Source organism: Bombus huntii, chromosome 3 (assembly GCF_024542735.1).
Source record: "Bombus huntii isolate Logan2020A chromosome 3, iyBomHunt1.1, whole genome shotgun sequence".
NCBI lineage: Eukaryota > Metazoa > Arthropoda > Insecta > Hymenoptera > Apidae > Bombus > Bombus huntii.
This window is the reverse complement of record NC_066240.1, coordinates 6,966,717-6,990,465: the sequence shown is the minus strand read 5'-3', so window position 1 is coordinate 6,990,465 and position 23,749 is coordinate 6,966,717. Positions and strand designations below refer to the sequence as shown.

The 23,749-nt window shown below is 34.1% G+C and overlaps 1 protein-coding gene and 1 long non-coding RNA gene across 8 annotated transcripts in view; one reads left to right on the top strand and one right to left on the bottom strand.

Annotated features, from left to right (window-relative positions):
• The first annotated feature begins 184 nt into the window (after nucleotides 1–184).
• On the top strand, nucleotides 185–5,679 carry LOC126863410 (uncharacterized). Of its 4 annotated transcripts, none has more exons than XR_007688846.1 (4): nucleotides 185–1,265; nucleotides 1,347–1,552; nucleotides 1,617–3,815; nucleotides 4,937–5,679. It is a non-coding gene; the product is annotated as an uncharacterized LOC126863410 (long non-coding RNA). The 4 variants fall into 4 exon arrangements; XR_007688843.1 differs by having other exon boundaries at nucleotides 3,904–5,679; XR_007688844.1 differs by having other exon boundaries at nucleotides 1,617–4,052.
• The window catches only part of LOC126863397 (helix-loop-helix protein 11), a 161,157-nt gene continuing 142,325 nt past the window's right edge, over nucleotides 4,918–23,749 (bottom strand). For 2 of the 4 annotated variants that reach the window (XM_050613514.1, XM_050613512.1), the window contains exons 4-6: nucleotides 23,099–23,364; nucleotides 22,511–22,965; nucleotides 4,918–21,393 (exon numbers count right to left, since the gene is read on the bottom strand). In XM_050613514.1, coding sequence (XP_050469471.1) covers nucleotides 21,069–21,393; nucleotides 22,511–22,965; nucleotides 23,099–23,364 — 1,046 coding nt within the window. In that variant the 3' untranslated portion in view covers nucleotides 4,918–21,068. The remainder of the gene's footprint in view (nucleotides 21,394–22,510; nucleotides 22,966–23,098; nucleotides 23,365–23,749) is intronic. The other 2 variants (XR_007688839.1, XR_007688838.1) reach the window with 2 other exon arrangements.

Here is a 23,749-nt window from a genome sequence, read left to right as displayed (position 1 = left end):
TATATACCACATATTATACGTTATTTTACACAAATTTCAAACTTGAAAATGCATTTATAACCTAACATATTATCCTAATCGCCTCATTCACAAGTGTACATATATTATTAAATGATAAAAAAAAATAGATAAAATGCAAACTTCTGCTGGATTCGAATCCGAACTAGCAGCTTTTTAAGAAACTATCATAACGTTATACTATTACTATTGGGTTGTCCGGAATGTTCGTTCCGATTTACATTTCGATTCAATATACATTCATTGAATTATATAGATGGCATTTTGTTCCACAACCTTTCTTGGCAACTTTCTGGCAACTCTTTGGAACTTTCTGGGCAATCAAATAGTTTACAATATGAGACTTGAAGCTAAGACAAAGACGAATTAGGACTAAATATTATCAATAATTAAAGATTATAATCAAATCTAATCGAAGAATATAATCAACTATATATAAATCAATACTAATATAAATATATCAATAACTAAGGCTAAATACTATCAAAGACATACAAACTATAGTAAACACACATATACTTATTATGTTAGTCTACATATATAGTAATTGCCATATACAGTTGTATAATATGTATTTATGCGCAGAGCATACATAATTCTATTGAGTACATTGCTTGTCGCCTGTGGTTTAGGTCAATCATCAATAAAGGTTGGTATTCTTCCTATAATTGTCGCAATAACCAATGTCTGAAGTCGAACAGAATAGTTGTTCAGTTCGTGAAGTATTCTTTTGTCTTGTAGTTTTCGATTGTGATGGTAAATTAGAAGCATATTTTCTGAATCTTGAATCAGACCTTGCGCCTCTAAATGTACGAATTTTTCGGTCGAGGTGTATCCAGTTTATTTTGTAATTTCGAAGTATTAAGGGTAGGTGGAACTAAACATTAAGCTGTTATCTTCGATGTCTCTTACTTTGGTCCGGTGGTTTCTAATTATTTTCAGTATGAGGAGATCAATTCTTATGATATTAGCTTTGTCGTGTAGATCGCCTTTGTTAACATATTTTGTATCAACCTTTGCCCGTGATTTCATTTACGTGGGCCTTTGTGAGTTTGATGGATATTTATTATATTTGTTTTTTGCCATCTGTAGACAAGGCCACCATCTCACGCAATATCTGATACTACGTCCAGGTCAATTAGTACTGCCCGAAGCATTGATTTATATTGTTTGCCCAATAAATGTCAAATGTAAACTGTGTTGTGCTTGAAACTGTGCCGAGTTTCGAGGATTATGTTGTGCTTATGGTAGATTAGTTACATAATGAGCTTATTGGTTTCAATTTATTTTGGTGGAATTATGGCTTAGAATACTCTGCTTATTTTCAGGTAATAAACAAATAGCACGATCATCCGATAAGATCATCTTCTTGCAGAGGATTCATGGGGAGAGATTTGCAGTTTTCCATGTTCTAGGAAAGTATTTCAGATTTAAACAGTTGTTGAATGATACTGTGTAGTGGTTTGTTAATGTTAACTACAGCTGGCACATAGTGCCATTTCAAATGCGATTTCCGCAACTGTGACTCCCTCTTGTAAGTATTTAATCAAATGATTCTCCCAACGAAATAGCCAACCTACATACTGGTACACCAACAGGACGAGAGAACTCATAGATACTCAACATACTGACTCAACTGTTTCACATTTTTCGCAAGTGAATGTGGCTGATCTGTAACGTGCAGATACATACATACATCCACACACATACGTGTACACATATACGCGTACATACATTCGATGGATACGAAAGTACAATGGAGACGAAACTGCTAATGTGGTAAGTTCATAGGGCATGAAGTAAGAGGCCAAGTGATGACTGGAGGGTCATTAACACAGCTATCTTTTCGTTCGAAGGAGCAAACAGCTGCGAGAATTTGATGATAGAAATAATTTTATGGCGCACATTTCCGTAATTAAAAGGCTATTTCTAAGTCAACGCTTTTAATTTTCCATGTTTATCGTGTTCTCAATAGTTGAGTCATAATAGTCCCAATAGTTATATTGACTTGTCAATCCTAATCGAAGTTCGTTCGGGTATCACTAGAACTTGTACAGAACCTGTATATTCTTTTTTTTTTTTTTATTTATTTATTTACATTTTACAATTTGTCCAGTAGGACATTTGGTAAAATATTATAGCTTAGTGGTATAATAATATAACATGTGGATGACTACCCCTAGTGGGATACCATCTTCGAATTTGATTGATTTATTTCTTTAGTGTGGTGAGTGTTTTTTGTTAGGTTATGTCCTTTGTGAGATCTGTTGGGCGTTTCCTTTTCGATCTTCTTTTTATTTGTATATTCTTGGTAGCATTACTCGCACTTTTCTCGCCAAAGATCAGGGTAGTAAACAATGTGTAACGCACGAACATTCTGATCAGGCACTTTCGTTTTGAGACTTGCTAGACATCGAATTCAGCAATGTCATTCTCGTGCGAGCTTTTTAGAGCTCCAAGCAGTCGTAGCAGTAGAGTAAATTAGTCTCTCGGTAGTCAGAGAGAACAGTCTCGAATCGCTAACGTCATGAAGCAGTTTCCGAAGAGCTTGATATCGTAGATTAATTTACTCAGTCGGTAACGTTAGACGAAGCAACGGATCCTCAAGACATACTAAATGTATTAAGTTTAATGCAGAATATATTAATGATGAAGGTAGAGATGAGGAATTAGGTAAATAAATATTAAATTCAGATGTTAGGGGCAAAAGGGAAAGAAAACACGATAGTAGATAATACAGAGACAAACTTAACTGCGCATAGGAGAACGATATATTTAACATTCATGATTTTGAATTTTGATTTTGAATAATGTGCAGACAAATTAATGAAAAACTATAACCTGGACAATAAAGTGAACTCTGTCAGGCGCTTTTAGATTGTCGTGTAGAAATGAGAACATAAAAATTCTTTAGATTTTTGTCTGGTCGGTTTTGTGCGATCAATAAAATGTATGTCACGTCATTTGAGAAAATTTCTCACAATTCGTATCATACAATATGCCGTTCAGATACAAATAAATTCCGTAATGTAGCAAAGTTTCTTTGCTCACTTACTATTTACTGATTCTGTATCGTGGTAAGTATTATCTCGTATGAAATTAATCCGATAAATTCCAACAGGATATTCATCAAAATTTTATTTCAGGAACTTACCGAATACGTGCGAGTATCTGAACTTTAATCAAAGTGTGAAATACATTACGTTAAAGCATACATTTGAAGGTTTGTTATCGCAATAAATCCGTTTGTTTCAGTGGTCTCGCAGATGATCTAAGGATGCATTTGAATAAAGTAGAATTTGTACAACAAAGATAAGTAATAAATATTTTTACCTTTTATTAATTTATATTGTTAGTATATTTATCGCACCACACATCCGTACATTATTCAATGTCTTTCGGATATGTAATGTACATAGTATAGTCCTACAATCCTATATTGCAACAAGTACATAAAATATAATGCAATACAAAAAACAGAACAATATACTATAATATATAGGTAATATTCGGATAACCGTATAGCCATGCTTCTTGTGTTTGGTTGGCTCTTCCTCCCCAATTTTCCGTGCTGTGGCTCCTTACTTATTCTTTCCAGAAAATTTTCTTCTCATATATTCGATGATTTATATACAACAACTTGTAGGGATGTATATTTGTAAATATCATTGAAATATGGATTTTAGGGGAAGAAGATTATCGTAAGGAGTTATGAGATTATTGCATGAAGGATGTAAACATACATATAGTTGACTTGTAATTTGATATATGATGCATACGCATATATACATATACACGTATGTATATACATATATATGTATTTAAGGAAAGAATGTTAAACATTTTTTTGGAGATTTGTCGTATTCAGCCAACAGCTTTTCGCAGGATTTTCGCGTGTTTCTTCATATTCTGCTAATATGGAATAAATCATTGGGAGTAGGATAAGAAAGACAAGAGACGGGCTAACATTGTTTATTACTTTTTGTATTCAAGGTATCTCGAATGAATTATTACAAGCAATAATATAATCAAAGGTAATGAATAAAAAGCGATGAAACTAAACAATCAGACGTTACACCTCACTCGTTATTGGTCACAATTATCTCATTCTCGAATGATTGATTTTATTTCGCATTTTTACTGTTCTTCTCTCACGCGCTCTCTCTCTCTCTCTCTCTCTCTCTCTCTCTCTCTCTCCATTTAATAATTTGTACTTCTCTATTGGCGCAATCCCTTGCCTCTCTATAGTCTCTAAGAAACCGGTTGATTGCTTCACCAACGTCGACAGATTTGCGAGGTTTTACTATACGTTATCTTTACGACGATAATAATGTCGATGAAACGATGCGACTCGATTTTGTATTTATTACCAGTCTTCGGCATCTCTCAAAACGCGTATTCTATCGCACGAAAAATATAAAAAGAAAAAGGAAGAAAAAAAGAAATAGGAAATATTAAATAAAACGAAAAATACAGTAAAAGATCATGGACAATGATTACTTAGGAATAAAAGATACAAATTCTATTTCGTTGATTGAGAAAGGAAATTTCTCGCTTAGAATCTAAAGAGAAACTCCTTTAGAATCTAGAATGTAGTAGAAAATTAACGGAAGAAATCGGAGTGAAAAAGCATTCGAAAGTTTGAGGCGGCTATTTTCCTGTTGAGATCATTTTTTCTTGTCTCGTTCATAGTACGCGTGATTCCATTTGTATGCACGCGTGCATACGCATCTGAACAAGAACAGGGGGTGGTTAAGTCCGGAAAACTAAATTGAGTCACATCGTTACGAAGATCATTACGTTTAACGACGACAAATTAGTCGTCGTTTACATCAACGCGTTCGATTCAATAAAATCTGGTTGATTAACAGTAAAATGAACGTGTTTTAGTCGTAATAATTCTTTTTCTTTTTTTTAGTCCATAATTACATACCGTCGTTCTAAATGGATGGTTATTCTGGGAATATACAAAGTACGTAGAAAAAGAAGGGAAAGTAAAACGTTTCCGTTTTTACCTATGAATTAAAATGCTCCACCTTTGTAAATATGTGAACGTATCTCGCGTAATAGCTAGAATTACGTACTGGCGGTTTTAAAGCGAGTCCTCTCGGGGAAGCGGCAAATTTCTATGCGTGGGCATAACCAGTGCAGTCATTTGAGGGAATTCCTGACGAAGGTTCACGAGGTTCGTACTTCTCACACTCTGCATATATCCTTCTTCCGACTTTTATTTCTTCATTCAAATAAAATTAATTTTTCAGAAGTCGTTCTTACAGTATCGACTCCCTAATTTTTAAAACATTTTTATTCAAATATAAGTTTAAAAATTCAAAGTGAAATTACGTTTTCATACATAAAATTTTAAATCTTGCAGCTTCATTAAAAGAAGACGATCAGTAAACAGATTTTAAAGATTATTTGAATACCAGAATGGAGAAGAATGTGTGAACAGTCGACAGTGTGAAAGTGTTGAGAGACAAAAGTCAAGCCTTGTATCTTCGCGTGAAAAATATTTCGGCAAAATACACACAGTAATTTCTTGGACACGGCTTAAAACCGCCGGTAGAATCGATGGATACCGCCGGGTTAATATTCCTTTACTTTTAATCATAATGTATCGTTACAATGTTCGTATAACAATAAAGCAATATGCAAATAGTATGAAGACATTTTTTCTCAAAGTGTTTTCCGCTCGTTTGGCGCGTTCCGTGCATCGCGCGAGTCGAGTTTAACAATAAAACATTGCACTTTCATCCGTTTCATTCGTTATCTCATTATTTTCATTTCGATGCCTCCTTTCTTTTTTTTTCAATTTTTAACTCGTCTACGTCTCACAATTCACATTTTTCATTTCGTATTTACCGCGGGCAATACAGGCAACGCTCGATTCTTCTTTTTCTCTTGTTCTCGTCTAATTTTCTTTATTGCTGATCAACATGGTGCAACGTTTCATCGCCGTTTATATAATAATACGTTATTTAATATAATAAATTATCTTTCATATAAGGGTATAATATATTATCCGATAAGATAATATATTATTCTCGAATAGTTATTTTCTTACGCGAGCTTGCAAGGGTTCGCATGTCTTTTACACATGCCTTAAGTGAAGTCGTCTTCTTGCTTTTATTAACTATTTCTACCTTTCTAATTAATTCTTTTTCTTCTTTTTTTAAGTCTAGGTGTGTTTTAAACGTTTCAAACACCGCCTGGCGGCTCTTTGGAAACGACCGGTCTTCGAACCCGTTGCGTCTGCACGAAACATCCGCTCCGAGCTTTTTCCGACGTTTTTATTTTTTCTAGTCGTCGATATAGTAACCAAGTACATCTTAACCCTATCGGTCGACCTGAGCGAATTCGAAATCACCAAATGTAAGTTAACTCTTCGAGGATCATTGTGACGCCGTCGTCTCGCTCTCCAGCTTGCAAAACTTCGTTTCGCTACACGATTTATGAATCAGCCGATAACCTTTAATCGGTTGCCATCATGATTTGCACCCTTTTTTTATTCTCATTTGTTACTTTATCCAATTTAATTCTAATCTGTTAAATATTTATAAAATATTGCGTGTCAACGCCTGAAGCCCGGAAGAGTTAAATAAAGTGGAAAAACGAGATATAAAGTCGGCCAATTTTTCGCGATTCGCTCGAGTCGCTCCAGTGCAGTCGTATGTTTCATACCTTTTTTATTTTTTACGTTTTTTTTTTTCATCCTTAATTATTACAACGCTTAGAATACACCATTCTATCTCGTTTCCTTTCTTTTTCACAATTCTTGCACACAGACACAAATATACACGACTTTCTTTCGCTCCATTTCTCGCACATTTTTCATTTTCGTCCGTACGTACGCCTAGTTCTATCTAAGTTCACGTTCTTTCTTCCTTTTCTTTAATCAAAGTTCAAAGAAGGAACGCCGTTTTTTAATAACCTGTCTCTGGTCTTCTAGAAAACCTTCGATTTTCTTTTCTTTTCCTTTTTTATTTTATTCATTTACGTCGAATCTTGTAATTCGACGACCTTTATTTCTTAATACTTTGATGACCGGAATAGATCTTCACGTTGGAAGTCATTAGAGCTCGTTTCAATAAAACAAATTATGCCAAGTAACGCGTGTTATCTTATCCCCTAAAGTGTCTACTAAAACGACGAACAATCGCGTGACGATAGATGAGCAGACTGTGGATATTTATGCGTTTGAATCTAAAAAATTCTTTAGAAATTTCACAAGTTCAACGCCTATTGTTAGAAAACTTGCGTCTCTGAATCTAATTTAACTTGACTATCTTAGCTAATTGTAAGTGACAAAAGAAATAAAAAAAGTCAAGGGAAATATACTTTTATGTTTTTCTCTTATAGTCATCTGTAGTATTTTGTGACTGAAACTAATTTTCATTTAGGTTTCTCGCTTCCTTCGATCATATTTATAAAAATGTTAATTTGCATAAACATTCGCAGTCTATAGACGAGAATCCGTAGAAATAAATAAATAACGACTGTACGGAATAAATTAGAATTTCTTACGATTCGTCAATTTCGGTCAGCTTCCTTCACTTTCGTTTAATTAGAAGAAATGCATCGATTAAAAATCTAGTAGACGTGTTTACATTAATTAGTTAAATTATATTTCAACAAAAAGGATCGCTTGACTTAGTTTAAGCAAGATTCTTTGAAAAGCAAAGAGAATATCCGTTTTTAACAATAGGACTACCGATTTATGTGTGTGTTTAAATACATTACAATCTAATATACATACATTTCAATTTCATAATAAAAGTAAATAGATATATCTACGAGATTATGTTTCTATCTCAATAAAAATGAGCGTTTCAATTCTTTAGAAATGAAAAAATTCACAATTGAGCCTTTAAAAGTGAGAAAACTAATATACAAGTTGTTGGAAGTGAACAAATTTTGTAAACACAAGATTGTAAAGACAAAAGTACTAAAATCCACGATCCTGACGAGTTTGATAGTTCTAGTGTTAAATCTATCATCCCCTGCTTGCTCGTTCGAGCATCGACTCGTTCTGCGAGTTTTCTATTAAAACTTTAAATTCTCTTTGTTTTCTTTTTCTCTAACTACGAGCAGCTTAGAATATTCGCGCTCTCAACGTTTACGCTCTATGTCGTTAAGTCGTTTCACCCAAGAAGTTTCTTTATTCTTCACATTTCCTGTCTGCCTTCTCATCCCCGATTTCTCTTTCGTTCAAACGAATTCGTTCGAAAAACGTACGAACAAATCGCATTCGAGGACAAATCGTCCTCGATTATCACGAGTCGATTTTTGCAATAGACATCGAAATAGAAAATTCGTGAGAAAAAAATTGATTCTTCGTTTTCTTATAAGATCAACCGATTTCTCGGGATAAAACAACTTATTTTGCCGATCTAATTAACGATCCCCGTTGAATCTTCGCTGTTTCACGCGTGCATTTACATTTCGCGTCGTTTTCGCTTTCTTCCCATATTTTCTCAGCGAGCACAGTGAATTTATACGCGCTATTTATCAAACAATAAGATTCGATGGACAGAAGTACGCGCGGGAACGAAATCGAACATTTACAACAATCTCACGTTAGTCTACACCTATATAAATAAAAGATAAATTAACGATCGGCTATCTAAAGGCGCGATCTCCTATAAGCGTCAGACGCGTACGTCTGACATACGCGACAGACGCATTTATACCGATACAATAAAGTAGTACGTTCGGCTCGTTTTAAAACTGTATTCCACTTTCTTTTTACGTAAAGAATCTTTTTTTTTTTTTTGCTAGACAATGATACACTAAATAACGAATGCATAAAGAAACAAATGCTTCACGTTCATATTGGGTTAAGCGATCTGCGTTTAGTGGAACCGAAGCACGCGGAGTTTCATGCTTGCAGAAAATTTCCCATGTACAGAGGGATGCAGTAACTGTGTTTAGTCGAAAGCAGTGAACGTGTACGTCTGATGCTTATTGGAAATTCAACCTTGGTAGAGTAATCGAGTTACTTTACTTTATAGAGAGTTACATTGTTCTTTCCCGATTTCCCTCCATCCCTTCATTTCTCTTCCTCTTTTTTTTTTAATTTTCATCTATTCGTGTCTGTTTGAATTTTCAACTGTTTCGTTGCCGCACGAGTTGTCTGGAAAACGCAACTCGACAATCTTTGCGATCTCTCGTGTCTATCGATTGATTGCACTTCACTGAGCTTGTCGTTAAAAAGTGCTTGAGGAAAAGAATCTCTTTGATTGATTATTACCGATCGATAAGAACGTAGCATCATTTCTTCAGTTCTATCGAGAATGAAACGAACAGGCTTTTAAAACGTTGACAAGCTTGCGTGGACGTGATTTTTGGCAATTAGAATTTTTTAATGAAAAAAGAAACGATGTTGCTTAGTATATCTTGTATCTTCCCTCAAAGAGACTTGTTTGGAACTTGTTAAAATATATATACATCGAAATTGGTGGATTTGATGTAATATTAGGTTGTCTTAAAAGTTTCTTTCGTTTTATATGCAAATAATAGGACAAAATGGATCATACATAATTCATTAAAATAATATAAAAGAAAAAAATGTTGTGCGTCTATTATTTCCTTATAAAACGAAAAAATCTTTCGGGACAACTTAATACATTGCCAGAAATACACGTGAACGTGACGTTCTTGTCGCATCGAGTGCGAGCTGCGATATTAGGCACTTAACATTGTCACCAGAGATACATTTGTTATGTGCAATTTAAAACTAGGGCGGTGAATTGTGTATGACTTTAAGAAACTCGTAGAAAAGATTATTTTAGACCCGCGTTAACCCGTGTTTTTACAATATTTTAATTAAACGTTTAATTAATATATTTTCGTACTATTTTCATATTTTCATTAAAATAAAAAATTTGATATTTTTATTAATAAGATAATATTCCTATAATAGAGAATAAGAAAAGACGCGTGTATAATTTCATTTAAAATGATTTTATAAAATAATTCATTAATTTTGTATTAGATATTAAATCTGTATTAGGAATTATTTGAAAAAGTAAATTTAATGATATTTGTAAAAAATATTTTTCACTACACCGGGCTAATGCAGGGCCAAGTTAGTCATCATCATATATATATTTTTCATTCCTGTTTGTCAAGAATAAAAACCATTGGACAAATTTTAGAATATTTTCATATCGAATAAAAATTCGTCGTGTTTGCATGCGTAAGGTAGAACATTCACGTTTATCCGTCTTACAAGCTATCAAAAACTCTGTAAAATGTACAAAAAGTTGTCCTCAGCAAATTACAGATAACAAGTTGAGATTCCATTTTAATTATCTTTTTCGGTTGATCTTCATGATTTTTATTCTCTTTCAGGATGATCAAAACGACAGTCTTTCTAGATATGCGCAGAGTCCGGCGTTTCTTGTAAAAATTCACTAGATCCATTCTCTCTATTCTTAAAACGACACGATTAATTATTATCAAATTACGGTTTATTATTCGTAACTGCTTATTCGTAACGGTCGTTGGCACTAAATGCCCTGTGTAAATTAGATAGCGTTTTATCGATCATCGAACGTGGTAATTAAATCTCCGAGCATACACGCACGCACACTCTTCACCTCTTTCCACATTTTTTTCGTTTTTCTTGTTTTTCTTTTTTTTTTTTTTTTGTTTTTAGTTTAGTGGAATTTACGAAAGAATTTATTTATTATCCCACAGAAATCGACACTTTCTTAACCCACACATGGATAAGAATACTGTAAATTTGAAGTTTTCGATCTTTTACACGAAACAAAGTCGTCTTCTTGATGCATTTTAACAATTGCTGTCCGACAAATTTTAAATGAAAGTCGCTGTGTAAATGATGAATATTTGAATATGGATAATAAACTTAAAGATGTATTAAGATTGAAGAAATATTTAAATGTTGATAATGTTACTTCATTATTTCACAATTCTATTTTTTATCTCGGATTTGGTTAACTCAATATCGCATTGTTTGACTGTTAGTACGTGAAATCCAATATCTTATTGAATGTTCTCATTCAAAAATTAAGAAGGAAGAAAGTTTAGAAAAAAATAGCGCTGTACCATTGCGAATTTATTTTTTCTCATTTTTTCCTCTTACGTGAACATTTGATAAAAGAAGAAACACATTTAACAGAAGTATCGAAAGAAATAAATAAAAACCAAGAACATTCTTTCTCGTGATCAATTACAAAATAAACCTTACGAATTCTAGAATAAAATTAAGAATTACGGTCTAGATTACAAAAAGGAAAGAATAAAAAGAAGGTAGAACGAACAGTATTCTCTCCGCTGTGCGATCTCTCGTTTAAACGTTCGTCCATCCAATGTTTCGATAATTTAATCAACAAAATTACATCGATAAAAATCTTCCTATAACTAGAAGAAATCGCAGAATCTTCTCCAAAACAAGAGCCGATTGCAAACAAAACAAAACGGAACAAAAAAATCGTCCGTTAGAAACATCGTTTTCTCTCTAATATATTTATAATTTATAAATCGCAGCTTTTAAAAGTATAGTTCTATATAAATCTATGATAAATTAGAGTTCGTCGCTCGGAACAATGATTTATTTTTACAAGCTCCCCCTGAAATTTCGACGATTAATAAGTTACGCACCACGATATCAAAGAAAAAAGAAATGCAAGAAAATTACAATCTCTATCGTGTCGATGAGTTGAAATGAAAATATTGTATAAAAAAGAAGGAAGAGAAAGTAAAGTTGGAGTTAAATGTGGGAATATTTTGAAAATGTTATTTAAGTGAATTTGCAAGTGAGAGTAAATGTGAATATTAATTATTGGAACGGTTTCACGCGTTCTCGGACACTCATTCATTGTTCTCTCTCTTTCCGTCGTACACAGTTTGTTTCTTCTCTTTATACGAATTGATTACAAAACGAGTACATTCGAATCAATGGCAGTCTGTTTTTGTTCGAAACATTGAAAACAAAAGTGGATTTCGCATTCTTCTGAATATCGTAGACTATTCAATGTTTGATGAACGAACTTTTCATTGCGAACTTTTTAATATTCCATAATGTGTCGCTTATGACATTAATTCATTTAGGAATTCATTTGTTCCAAATGAAAACCAAATAATGAAATCGTCGATGCAACGCATATTTTATGCCTACCACTATTTTAATAACGATTATTGTTAGGTTATTTAGAATTGCTTGGTTTATCGAGCCAGTTCACTTTTGTTCTCAATGTTTCATTTCATGTATTTATATAGACGGAATTTACGGCGCGTTGCGACGTTCCTCATTTTCTTTTTCGGCTTTCTCTTGTTTCTTCCGTGATTCATATCTGTTTTCGTCTAATTTGTTTCATCTCTATTTTCGTTTCTTCAATTTGTTCTTTCTACGAGGGAATGCAGACGCACGAAGCGAACGTAGCTTGAACTTGAGGAACATTTTCTTCTTTCCTTTCATTGTTTTCTGTTTTGTTGTCCAATATATAATCTTTCTTTCGTTTCGTTTCAACAATAAGTCGATGTTCGAGGGCCTGCCGAAAATTAAACGATGAAACCTCGATCACAATGGATTTCTTCTTGATTTTCTTCTAAGCGAATAAAACAGATTATTAGCTCCTAACGACTAGACATTCTTCAACGTTCGAAACTTACGAAAAAAAAATAGACGCCAATTTGTCAGATCGCTACATAATCGAGGTATCACCGCCATTTAAATCGAATTCTTTTATTCCATGTCCTTTTTCAATTTACAATCGTGAAATAATCGTAAAGAACAGAGAAAAAAATACTAATACTGTTACAATGTTCCCTTCGCGAAAGCTTGTAATCTTCCACCCATTCTTCTCGTTTCTATTTGAACGATTAATTGGACGGCGCTTCGAACTAATTAGGTACATGGTTTTCATCGATCTCAAAGTCAATAAAATTGTTCCATCAATTCTTCCCTCTGTTTTTTCTTTTCACGTTCCTGTCTTTATTAATTGTTCTGTTTTAAGTTCCACATTGATAAAAACGTGTTTCTTTGCCACTGATACGAAAAAATTTATTGATTTTTATTAACACTAATTTATTGAGAAAAGAAATTATTTTTTAGAGACTCTAGATATGTCCAAGCTACTATAGTACTATGTGTTTAGGTCTAATTTAACAGAGGATCAAAATTAATTTTGATTTATCGGCCGATCAAATGCACGAATATTGCCGAACGCTGTTCGAAAAACCGCATCTGTATAAAGTCTTATACAGTCTTTAATTTGAATCTTAACTCTATAAGAAGAGGAAAAAGAACTGTATTTTCCCTTGTTGTTTCGTTTTTTTCGTTTGTCTTCGTAAAATTCAAGAAAGAAACATTCTGACTTTCCTACAAATAAAAGCACGTTAAACACGGGGAAAAGAAAAGAAAAGAAAAGAAAAAGAAAACAATCAAACCGCCGTTTTCTCTCTCACCTTAAACGAATGTCATCTCGAAGAATTTACCTCTAAATTCTGTTATTCAGGTCTATTCTCAAAAAACGAGAATTCCTTTGAACCTAATGCTTATTCATCTTGTTTATTCGCTGTTCCACTAAGTGTACTTCAACTCTCATGCACACTATTCTCTCCTATATTCCTAACGCTCCTTTCTCAACAAATTCGCAATCTTTAACGCTATTCACATACATCTTTTTATTAACCTTACACACGCAATACGTTGTGGCCGCCATTTTAACATTCTAGGATTTATAATATGCACAGTGCTTATTTCTTCTCCTCGATTTTGGGCCCGTGGCGACCGAAAGTGTGATAGAAAAATAATTACGATGCTCGATCGATTTATCAGAGGCACTCCGTTCTCTCGAGCTATTTTCAGTCTCATTATCAACGTCATTTACTTATTCGAGAGATGAGAACACTCAAGAGCACACGAATCGATTTAATATCCCTCGTCCTCGTTTAAAACTTCAATAGAAACTCGAATTTCTTTAAATGAGACATTTGTAATCAAAGTGACAGACAAAAGTTACGTTAAGATCAAATAGATTAATCATGCATATCAATTGACTAGTGTATTTTTTATCAATTAAAATTCTAATATATATTAGTTACGACGAAGAATATAAAAAGAAACGTTTGCTTTCTTTATTCCCAGGAGACAGTTAATCGTCCATTTTGTATTCGCAGTGGACGATCAAGGAACAGCTTTCAGTCGCCATTTGCCGCAAAAAAAGTACAAATCGAAATTAGCCTTAACGTTAAACTTCCTCTAATTAATTCATAATCGCTCGCACAGCCACGCTCGCCTAAATGTTAAAAGGATTCTTTTTCTTCTTTGTCGCTTCTTTTGCTTTTCTTCGCTACTTCTTCTTTCTTTTTCTCTTATTTTATTCTTCGTCTTCGTTTCTCTTGCTCTTTCTTCCTGTTTTTTTCTTTTCTTTTTAATAGTAATTAAACTATTATGATGACTCTTCGTATTTTACCTCTAATTTTTTCTTATTAAGATTCTTTTAACTAAGTAATGTTAAAGTATAATGAAGATATAGCATCCATTGTTTCGTAAATTTATATGTATAATTTATATTATTTATTTTCTTCTTTTTTACCGGGAGAATTATTGAATTCTAAAGTGGCGTTTTAAATGTTTCTATATTCTCTTCTCTATCTTCCTGTCTACGTGTGTATATCGTTTTAAATCGTTTCTTCGTTTGAGTGAAGAAATGCAGCAATGTATAAAAACAGGTTCAATGAAATGCCATTCAAAAGTCCGTCATCTCTTCTATATTTTTCTGCATTCTTTATTTGTTCTTGCATTGTTATATAGTTTATCTTTTTTGTTAGATCTTCAATTTGTATGCGGTGTAAATGGTAGATTAAAAAACATTTATGGTAAAAATTGGAGGAATTTCCTTTGTTTCCGAGTATTTGTTTCATCAATTATTAAAAGCTGTAAATCGATAACACATTTAAACGTAATTATCCGAGGACGTTGACGTGTATTCCAAAAAGGAAAAATAAAAAATACATTAATCACTGTTGATAGTAACAAAGTTAAAAATTTTTTCTCTAACATTTTTGCGGGTTTGCAAAGTTTAGTCGGATCACAAATTCCTATAGCTACGTGTACATTGTATATCGAAATTTAAATGGATAAAAGAGTACTATTTTCATAATACATAGGCTTTATAATTATAAGTAATTCCTTTCAAACAAAGAAGTATAACTAAATATTGGAATCGTTAATGTTTTATTTTATAATTATTTAATAGCATAGAATGGATATAATAATCGAAATCTGATTTTCCTCAAAGCGCTTTTTGTCAAACACTGGGCAAAATACACGTCAACGCGTTTTTCTGTCGCGAATCGACTTTACGAGAAATATATTACAGGGAAGAAACGCATGATAGACCCACCCATACACCAACTCATCAAGTTATAGTCTGTATATACAGTAATGAATAAAAATATTGGCACAGACCAGATGTTAATAATCCTGTGCAAACCTGCAAAACGTACGATTGCTTATTCAATTTTGTTTGTAATATATTTTCATCGCTATTGTTAAGAAACTGTATCGAAATTACTTCGCAAATAATGAAAAATATATAACGATCTGTTTTTACTCTAATTTTTCTTATACATACATACTATACATATATATATATATAGTATACACACATATAGTATTTATTATTGTAATACGTATCTTTTATCTTCATGAAACAATAAATTACTATATTTGTATCTTCCAATAATATTGCATTCTTGCAACTTTATTTCGTTGCTTTTTCCTTAATGGGTACAATTAATATGGCAAAATTAAATATCATAACTTTGCAACTTCTGCTCCTTATATTTTACAAAAAAATAAACAAAGAACCATGTCTTTTACAAACCAACATAAAAGTTTACAAAATAACCTGATCTATGCCAATACTTTTGTTTATCATGCGACCGCGGATTTCTATGCATTTATGCAAAAGATAAAAATGCACAGAATGCATATAATATATGCAAAAATATATAAAATACATATCAATAATTCAATACATAAAACAAATCTCTACCAATGAAGTTCATTGATCAAGTGAATTCTATTTCTTTAGTGGTGTTTATAAAACCATAGATTCCCATAAAAGTCCGCAGTCTACTTATCACCGTACTCTTCACCGTGGCTCTTATCATTCCTAAGAACTTCGTTTCGTCATAAACGAAATAAAATTAAATCAGGCCTGCGTTTGTTCGCCAAAGATATAACAAGTACATTCTCTCTCAAATTCTTAGATTTTTAATAACATTCGAACAAGTATGGCTCGAGAGAAAACGAGATTTGATCGAATCGCACGAAGCCTTAGGAAGGTTAAGGCTTTTTCCCCTAAATGCTCGCAAAGTAAGCTGTGTAAATGCGTATGCATAGCGTATGTAGTTTTCTCGCGTGTACTCTAGATTCGTCACTGCTTCTTTCTTACATTTAGACGCAATGTATGCGCGCAACATTCTCGTATACATTGTACAAGCTTTTCCATAATCTATGGAAGCGCTCGAATATTTAAATTACAAGTGTTCCTTGCTACAAGATACAATATCCTTTCAATAATTATCATTTCGAGGGAGTTTTCGCAAACCTCAATTTCACAAAAATTAGTGGCTGTCTTTTCCAAATAATTCGCTTGCAAATTATTATTTCGAAGAGACATCATTAAGTGAGTGTTGATAGAGAAGAAAATATTCTAATAAAAGAAAGTGTGAAGTATCGTTTAAATAACACTGATTTATTAAAACTTAAAAAAATATTATTGACAAGATAAACGCTGACAATTTAATTTCCTTGCAGATCTGTAATATTCATGTTTATATTTTATTCGTGATTTGATTAAATTATCAAAACGCACGTTATCGAGTAGCAAGAAACACGAGAAAACGAAAAGTGTCGCGTACGCGTGATCACGCATTCAGAGCCGAAAGAGGGGAGATCGATCGCGCGCATACACGCCATTACAATCGTATAAAATCACTCTCGAAAAAACGATTGATGAAATTTACCGGAGAAATCGTCGAATTATCTTTATCCACGTCATAGAAAAAAGAAAAATTAGGAAAGGAAAGAAAAGACGTAAATGATCGAAGAAAACTCGTATCTCGACTTCTTAGGCCCTCGTGCGTCCTCGCGCGAACATCGACCGCGAGATTTTTGTACATTACCCTTGAACAAGGTTTATCTTAATTCCTCGAAGGTACGATATATCAAAGTTCCATTAGTTACACTTTCATCGTGGAATTTTAAAGGTTAACCCTATCTTTATATAAATGGTCTCTTCGTACCTGTCGCGACACGAAATGTTTTCGTGGCGAACGAAGTGTGAAAAACGTGGAAATAGCGGCGTTGAAAATCGTAGAAAAACGATGAACGCGTGATAGAAAAAGTTGTCGCGTCAGGTACGAGAAACTGAAACTCTCTTCCATTTTCTTTCTTCTTCTCTCTTTCGTTATGCTTCTTCTCCATTGCAAGCTTTTTAACGTCGGCCTTAGATAATCACGTGTATAACCTACGTAACATCGCTATAATAGTATATACACACAGTACAATTACGGATTAGCGTTCACATTTATCATACCGATAGACAATATTAATAACATGGTTGTATCTTCATTGTGTACTCGCTGCTAACAATTCCTACGTACTCTCTAGCTGCTAAACGTTAACTAAAGTTCTTAATTTTTACGCCAGTGTTTCATCTTCGTTTATCTCATAATTCTTTCTGCGTCTGCCTTTTGCTTACGTACTTACAAACACAAGTGTATGTATATCTAACAATGAAATCCCTCTCGATGATAGGCATACTACATATTCGCTCAAAACTCAATACATACACACTCTCTCGTATCTTCATCGCATGGAAAACTAAACCGTGTGTCGGTATATCGAATGGCGATCGAAAGGATCCACTGTTTCGATCTGGAAAGAAAAGAGACATAGAAAAAAATAACTAGACGCATGCGTTATGTCGGTAATTCAGTCCGTGTTTATTTTTCTAGGGTTAAGAAAAAAAAGATGCAACGTAAAACGAGAGAGAAAGAGAGAAAGAGAGAGAGAGAGAGAGAGAGAGAGAGACGCGTTTAACTCAAACGAATGTATGTGTGTCTGTTTATATAGTAGAACTTCATTTATTGAAACGAAATTTTGTTAACTGATTATTTGATTCCTCTTGCACAATGAAATTAGTATTATCAGTGACATTTTACTAATCATAAGTTACAAATTATCAGTATTAATAAGTTCTTTTGATAATAAAATAAATGAACTTTTACAAATCACAAGTCATTTGCTTATCCTTTTTAACATGTGTCTATAAAAGAGAAGTCTAACACATAAAATTCATAATTTGTCAATTTATTAGTTTTATTAATATTTATGCTAAATTATTGTGCAAGAGAATCCTGAATATGAACTTTTATTAAGCGCCTCATAAGCCAAATTGATCAGCACCACTTTTGTCAATTTCTCAGTTTCATTGCGTGACTACATGATTAATATTCAATTCTCAATAAACAAATGACTTACTTTCACAAGATCATTTATTGCAAAGAGATAACAAAAATAATAATAAATTCTAAAGTAAGATTAAAAAATAGTGTCTGCAACATCGTCACTCTTCTCTACTTTTCAATTTATACAGATGATCAATATGGCTTTGTCATAGGGTCATGTATAGTAATAGACTCTTGTTATATATGCACATTATTTCCTTCATGAATAATTTCAGCTTTCAGATAAACAAAGTTCTACAATATTTGATTGGTCGATATTTAAATCGCGTTCGATCCAATCGAATAGATCGTTCTTCCCTTCAAAAGGCACGAAGAAATCATGGCTCGCTTCTCTCAAGTTTCTTAACCTAAAAACATCGTGCTTCGTTCGACGTACAAAAATGGTTGGGGGGGGGGAAAGTGTTGTTGCGAGGATCACCGAAGCAGTGTTGATGGTGATTGCTCCCAGTGTTTCAGCCTTCTGCGTTTCAGTATATATATATATATTTTTTTTGTTATTTTTTTATTATATGTTTTTTTGGTTTTTCGAATTTTCGTCTCGCGATTGAGGTTAGGGGAACAAGTGAATATTAAAAAAGTGTACACACGGTAGAAAAAGTCTGCCTCGCGAGCTCGAGTGTCGTAATATGCATGCCAGACACGATTTGCGAGAAGGGAGTGAACGATCATCGTTTCAGCGGCTGATCGCCGCCATTTTGGTTCGAACGCCAGGTCTACCAATTTTCTGTTTTTCGTCGCTGGCACTACTACTATCTACGAAGGAACAAAAAGTCTGGTTACTCGATATTTGGCACAGATTAAACGGAATTTCTTGCTCGCGTGTGCTCTCTCGTGCGACGAGATCACTCTTCGACTGGATAACTATGTCTTTCGCTCTGCCGTTTTTTTGTTTTCTCTTCCTAAATTGGTTCATGGAAACAATCGGTACTTTTCTTTTTATGGCTCTTTCGCTTAGGTGCATCTTAATGTGTGTCAAATATTAAGCATGCGGCGTGTATGTGTAATATACATATACGTATATATATACACATATATACGTGTAGTATGCGTACAATGTGTGTGATCGACCCTGTTGATCGAACTATCACTCGAACAATATGGTACTAAGTCCATATGAACATCGTAAAAAAAACAGAAACATAAAGAGAAAAACAAGAAACAGAGAAAAAGAAAAGAAAAAAGAATGTACGGCGTCGTCGAGAGTGTATCCGCTTCCTATAAGTATCTTTTATATGTATATATATATAGAATGCTCCTTTTTTTTCCTTTTTTCTTTGAATTCTCGTAACAATGTAAAAAAGAAAACGCAAATGTGTGTATGTTTGTGTGTGTGTGTGTATATATATCCATTATATATATCTATATACATATATACGTATACACACATACATATACATATATGTATATACACATTTCGCGGAAGGGGATCGTACTCGTTACATTGTCTCATGTATATACGTATATATCGTGTGTACATATGTATATATCGGTACGACATACAGCATACGCAGCCTTACGACCTAGGAATAATTATTATTGTGGTAGCATGTCGCCTTAAGTCTATGGAAAAAAAAACAAGAAAAAAGAAAATGAAAAATCCTGTCTCGTTAACACACGAGGAGAGAAACGCCCGCTTCGCTGTCTCGATTCGCGAAGTGATGAAGGGGATGAATGTTGGGAAAAGACTAACGATTCAACCCTATTACGAGTGTTATTGAGGATGACAGCAGGACAGGGAAGAATCTTTCTTGGGAATGAGGGAAACGCTTGGGTTCACCATCGTGTTCTTATTACAAAGAAAGAAAATAAAAAAAATAAAACGGAAATGGGACACGATGGAGAACCTAATTAAGAGGAAAATATATCGGTGGTATTTACAAGAACTAGCGAAAGGATAATAATGATTGGAGTGGGCGATGAAAAGTGAGGTTAGGACGAGGGAAACATTTCGACGACTCGGTGGCGAGGATCCTTTCGTCGAGCTTCGACTTTTTGGCCCCACCCTCGTTTCGAGATTTTCATAACCTCAAACTCCATCGATAGAAATTATGTGGTTAGATAGCTTTCTCGTTGGATCTGTCGATACTTATTAACCAATAAACGATTATCTAATCCCTCGAACGTAAACAGCAACAGGTTTGAATCTCGATGGACACTGGGGACAGATCTGTGCTCGAAACGACGGCGGACGACAGGCAGTAGGAACATACGAAAACGCCGACAGAGCAACACCGATACAATGGTCGGTCGGCGGTTACAACAGCAAACGCAAGGAGGCGTCCCGAGCGTCTTCGAGGAAACGGAGCCTCCGACTCGAGCGTAGACTGTGTCGCAGAAACATCCTTCTTTCTTCTTCTTCTTTATTCTCTCGGTTGGTTACTTAACGTATGTGTTTCTGTGTACACACTTTTCGAAGGATGCGTCTCTTGATGTCTCGATGCGTCGCGGGTTTTCGACCGTCCATTAATCTCGAGCGGAGGCGAGTTCGCCGTGGCGAACGCGCGCGTTCAGTTTGCTGATCGCGACGCGCCTTTTGATCACGAATGCTTCACTACGATCACGCCCGGTCGCTGCTGGGCCTGTTGCTGTCTGTGGAACTGGAGGAACTCGGCCTGTAGTAGCCGCTGCTTCGCCGTCGGCGACGCACCTGGCGTAGTAGATGATTTGCTCGACGTGTTCGCCGTTTGTTTGTTGGTTAACGCCAGCGGCATGTCCTGCGCTGGTTCGTCGCTGAAGAGATGGTCCCCCTCTAGGTGACGTATCGCCTCCACGATCGTTTCCAGATTCTGTCTGGAGGTGTTCGCTAAATAAAGCCTCGCCTGAGGGGAACTGTCGTCTAGAGAGTTCGAAGGCGACGGCAACCTGGAATTAAAATGATTTTTCTTTTATACGTGCTATCATGCAGTTTTACAAACCGCATATTTATGCAATTTCCTATGTTAATGAATGCACATAAACAAATTGAACTTTGTTCCAGTCACTAAGTACTGTGTACATTCTGTACATTTTGACAATTAAGTTTCTCATAAATGTATAAATACATGATAATAGCATGATAATAATGAATTTCATCGAGCATAATAAATTTGTGTTAGTAAAATGTATCAGAAAATTCGAAAATAATATTGAAAATTTGATAATTCTGCATGAAAATTATTTGATAAATTATGAAAGCTGTTTACAGTTTTGAAGTCTTGTTATCAGTCAAATGCACAACGTTTATAACAAGAATCATAAAATATTAATAAGATGGAGACATGTGTTACTATTTACCTTGACATTTACCCTACATACTAAATGCAGGCTACATAAATGTATCACGTAAAGTTCATCGTAAAATTGAAACATTTATATCTTGTAAGTAAAACGATAGCATATTTTAAATTTGTTAAGACACATTGCCTTTTCCAGAAATGTTCTTATTATATAAGACGTGATATATTATACGAAATTAATGTTAAAAATTGACTCCACCTATAGAATAATCAATTTATTAAACCGTTCTGTTTGGCATTATTTTTATACTTTTTTATAAAATTTGTTATATCTATAATTTATATACAGTAAATTTAATACATATAAAATTCAATGCATATATAGAATGTTATATTTTTATTTATTTCAAATTATTATTTTATAATTAATATTTATTCATACATTACAATACAATATTATTAATTATTTATAAGTTTTCTAATACCTATAAAGGAGGTTGCATATAAACAGAAGCTGGGAACGAGTTGCACTATAAATATGTTACAGACTTTTATGTTTATATTTTTTATATTATTATATATGTACAAAGATATAAAAATACACAGAACCCATATAATATACAAAAATATACAGTTCTGTTTCTTTAATTATTCTCCTAAAAATACAAATCTGCATCCACTCATAATGTAACCAGCAACATTAATATATTAATACGTATAATAATATTAACAGAAAATAAAAAACAGGAAACCAGAACACTCACCTCTCAACTTCTACTTTCGGTTCCGCTTTCATAGCAGCCTCGAGGACGCTTGGTAGTCGTTGCGGCTCCGCGGTCGGTGAGAAAGGCCTGCTGGGGCTGGTGGTGATATATTGAGGTGACGCGTTTTTAAACTCCCCCGTAGTCGTGGCGTACGTGACACGACTCGACGAGGAAAAAGAGTCACCGGTTGTCTGTTCGTCAATTGCGGAGAACACCTGGTTCTGACCAAACGTTACAATCTTCGGCGAACCTGGTCCAGTCTCTTCCTCCTTGATCTCTTCTGGTACCATATCGGCGGGTTGTGGAGACAGAGGTGGTGAACTTGGATCCGGACTAGACGTGTCCACGGTCTGCGTCGTGCCAACCGGTGCCAAGGACACCACGGAAACTACCTGCAGTGCCGCTACCGCTTCCTCTGTCTCTTGAGCGATCACGTTGTCCGTATGTTCAATCACCTGAAGAACAGGAATTAAGAATTTCACCCTCTTCATATTTTACACATTGTTCTCACAAATTAAGAGAAATTTTTATGTACTATATTATTTATTATCAATGCAATAAAAAGAAGAACATTATTTAATAATTTACCTCGTGAGGCTGATAGGTGATCAGTTGATTATCCCTGAATCTTTCCGGGTATAGTTGACTCTGTATAGCTCTCATCTGCTTCTCTAGATGCAACCTCGCGTGACGTTCCCTTTCCAACTGTCGTCTGAGTTCTACCACCTCACTGTTGACCACAGAATGTCCCTCTGTGGTCACCGTTATTACCGACAATGGTTCTGGGGACATGCTGCCCAATCCTTCGTCACCGCTTTCGCTAACGTGCATTGGTAGACTAACCACGACACCTCCTGAAACAAACAAATTCCATCGATAATTCATTACTTAATCACATATAGCAAAAGTAGATTAAGTTCTACACTATTTAACCTTTCTAAGTGTATTTCATATCGTCGATTTGATCGAAGAGAATAGAATTCACAAAACTAACTTCTGAAAGTAAACTATTATCTAGGATAGAATGTGTTAATATTTTATATATGATATATTCGAGACTTCTAAATTAATAATAATAAATATAATAAAACAAATATATAATATCTAATAAATAAATTCATTCTTAATAAGGATATTACTTGCACTGGAATTATAAAATAAAACTAAAAAATGAGGAATTAATTAACAACGCGCTGAGAATTTTTAAATCGTGTGCGTGTGTATGTTTTTTTTTTTTTT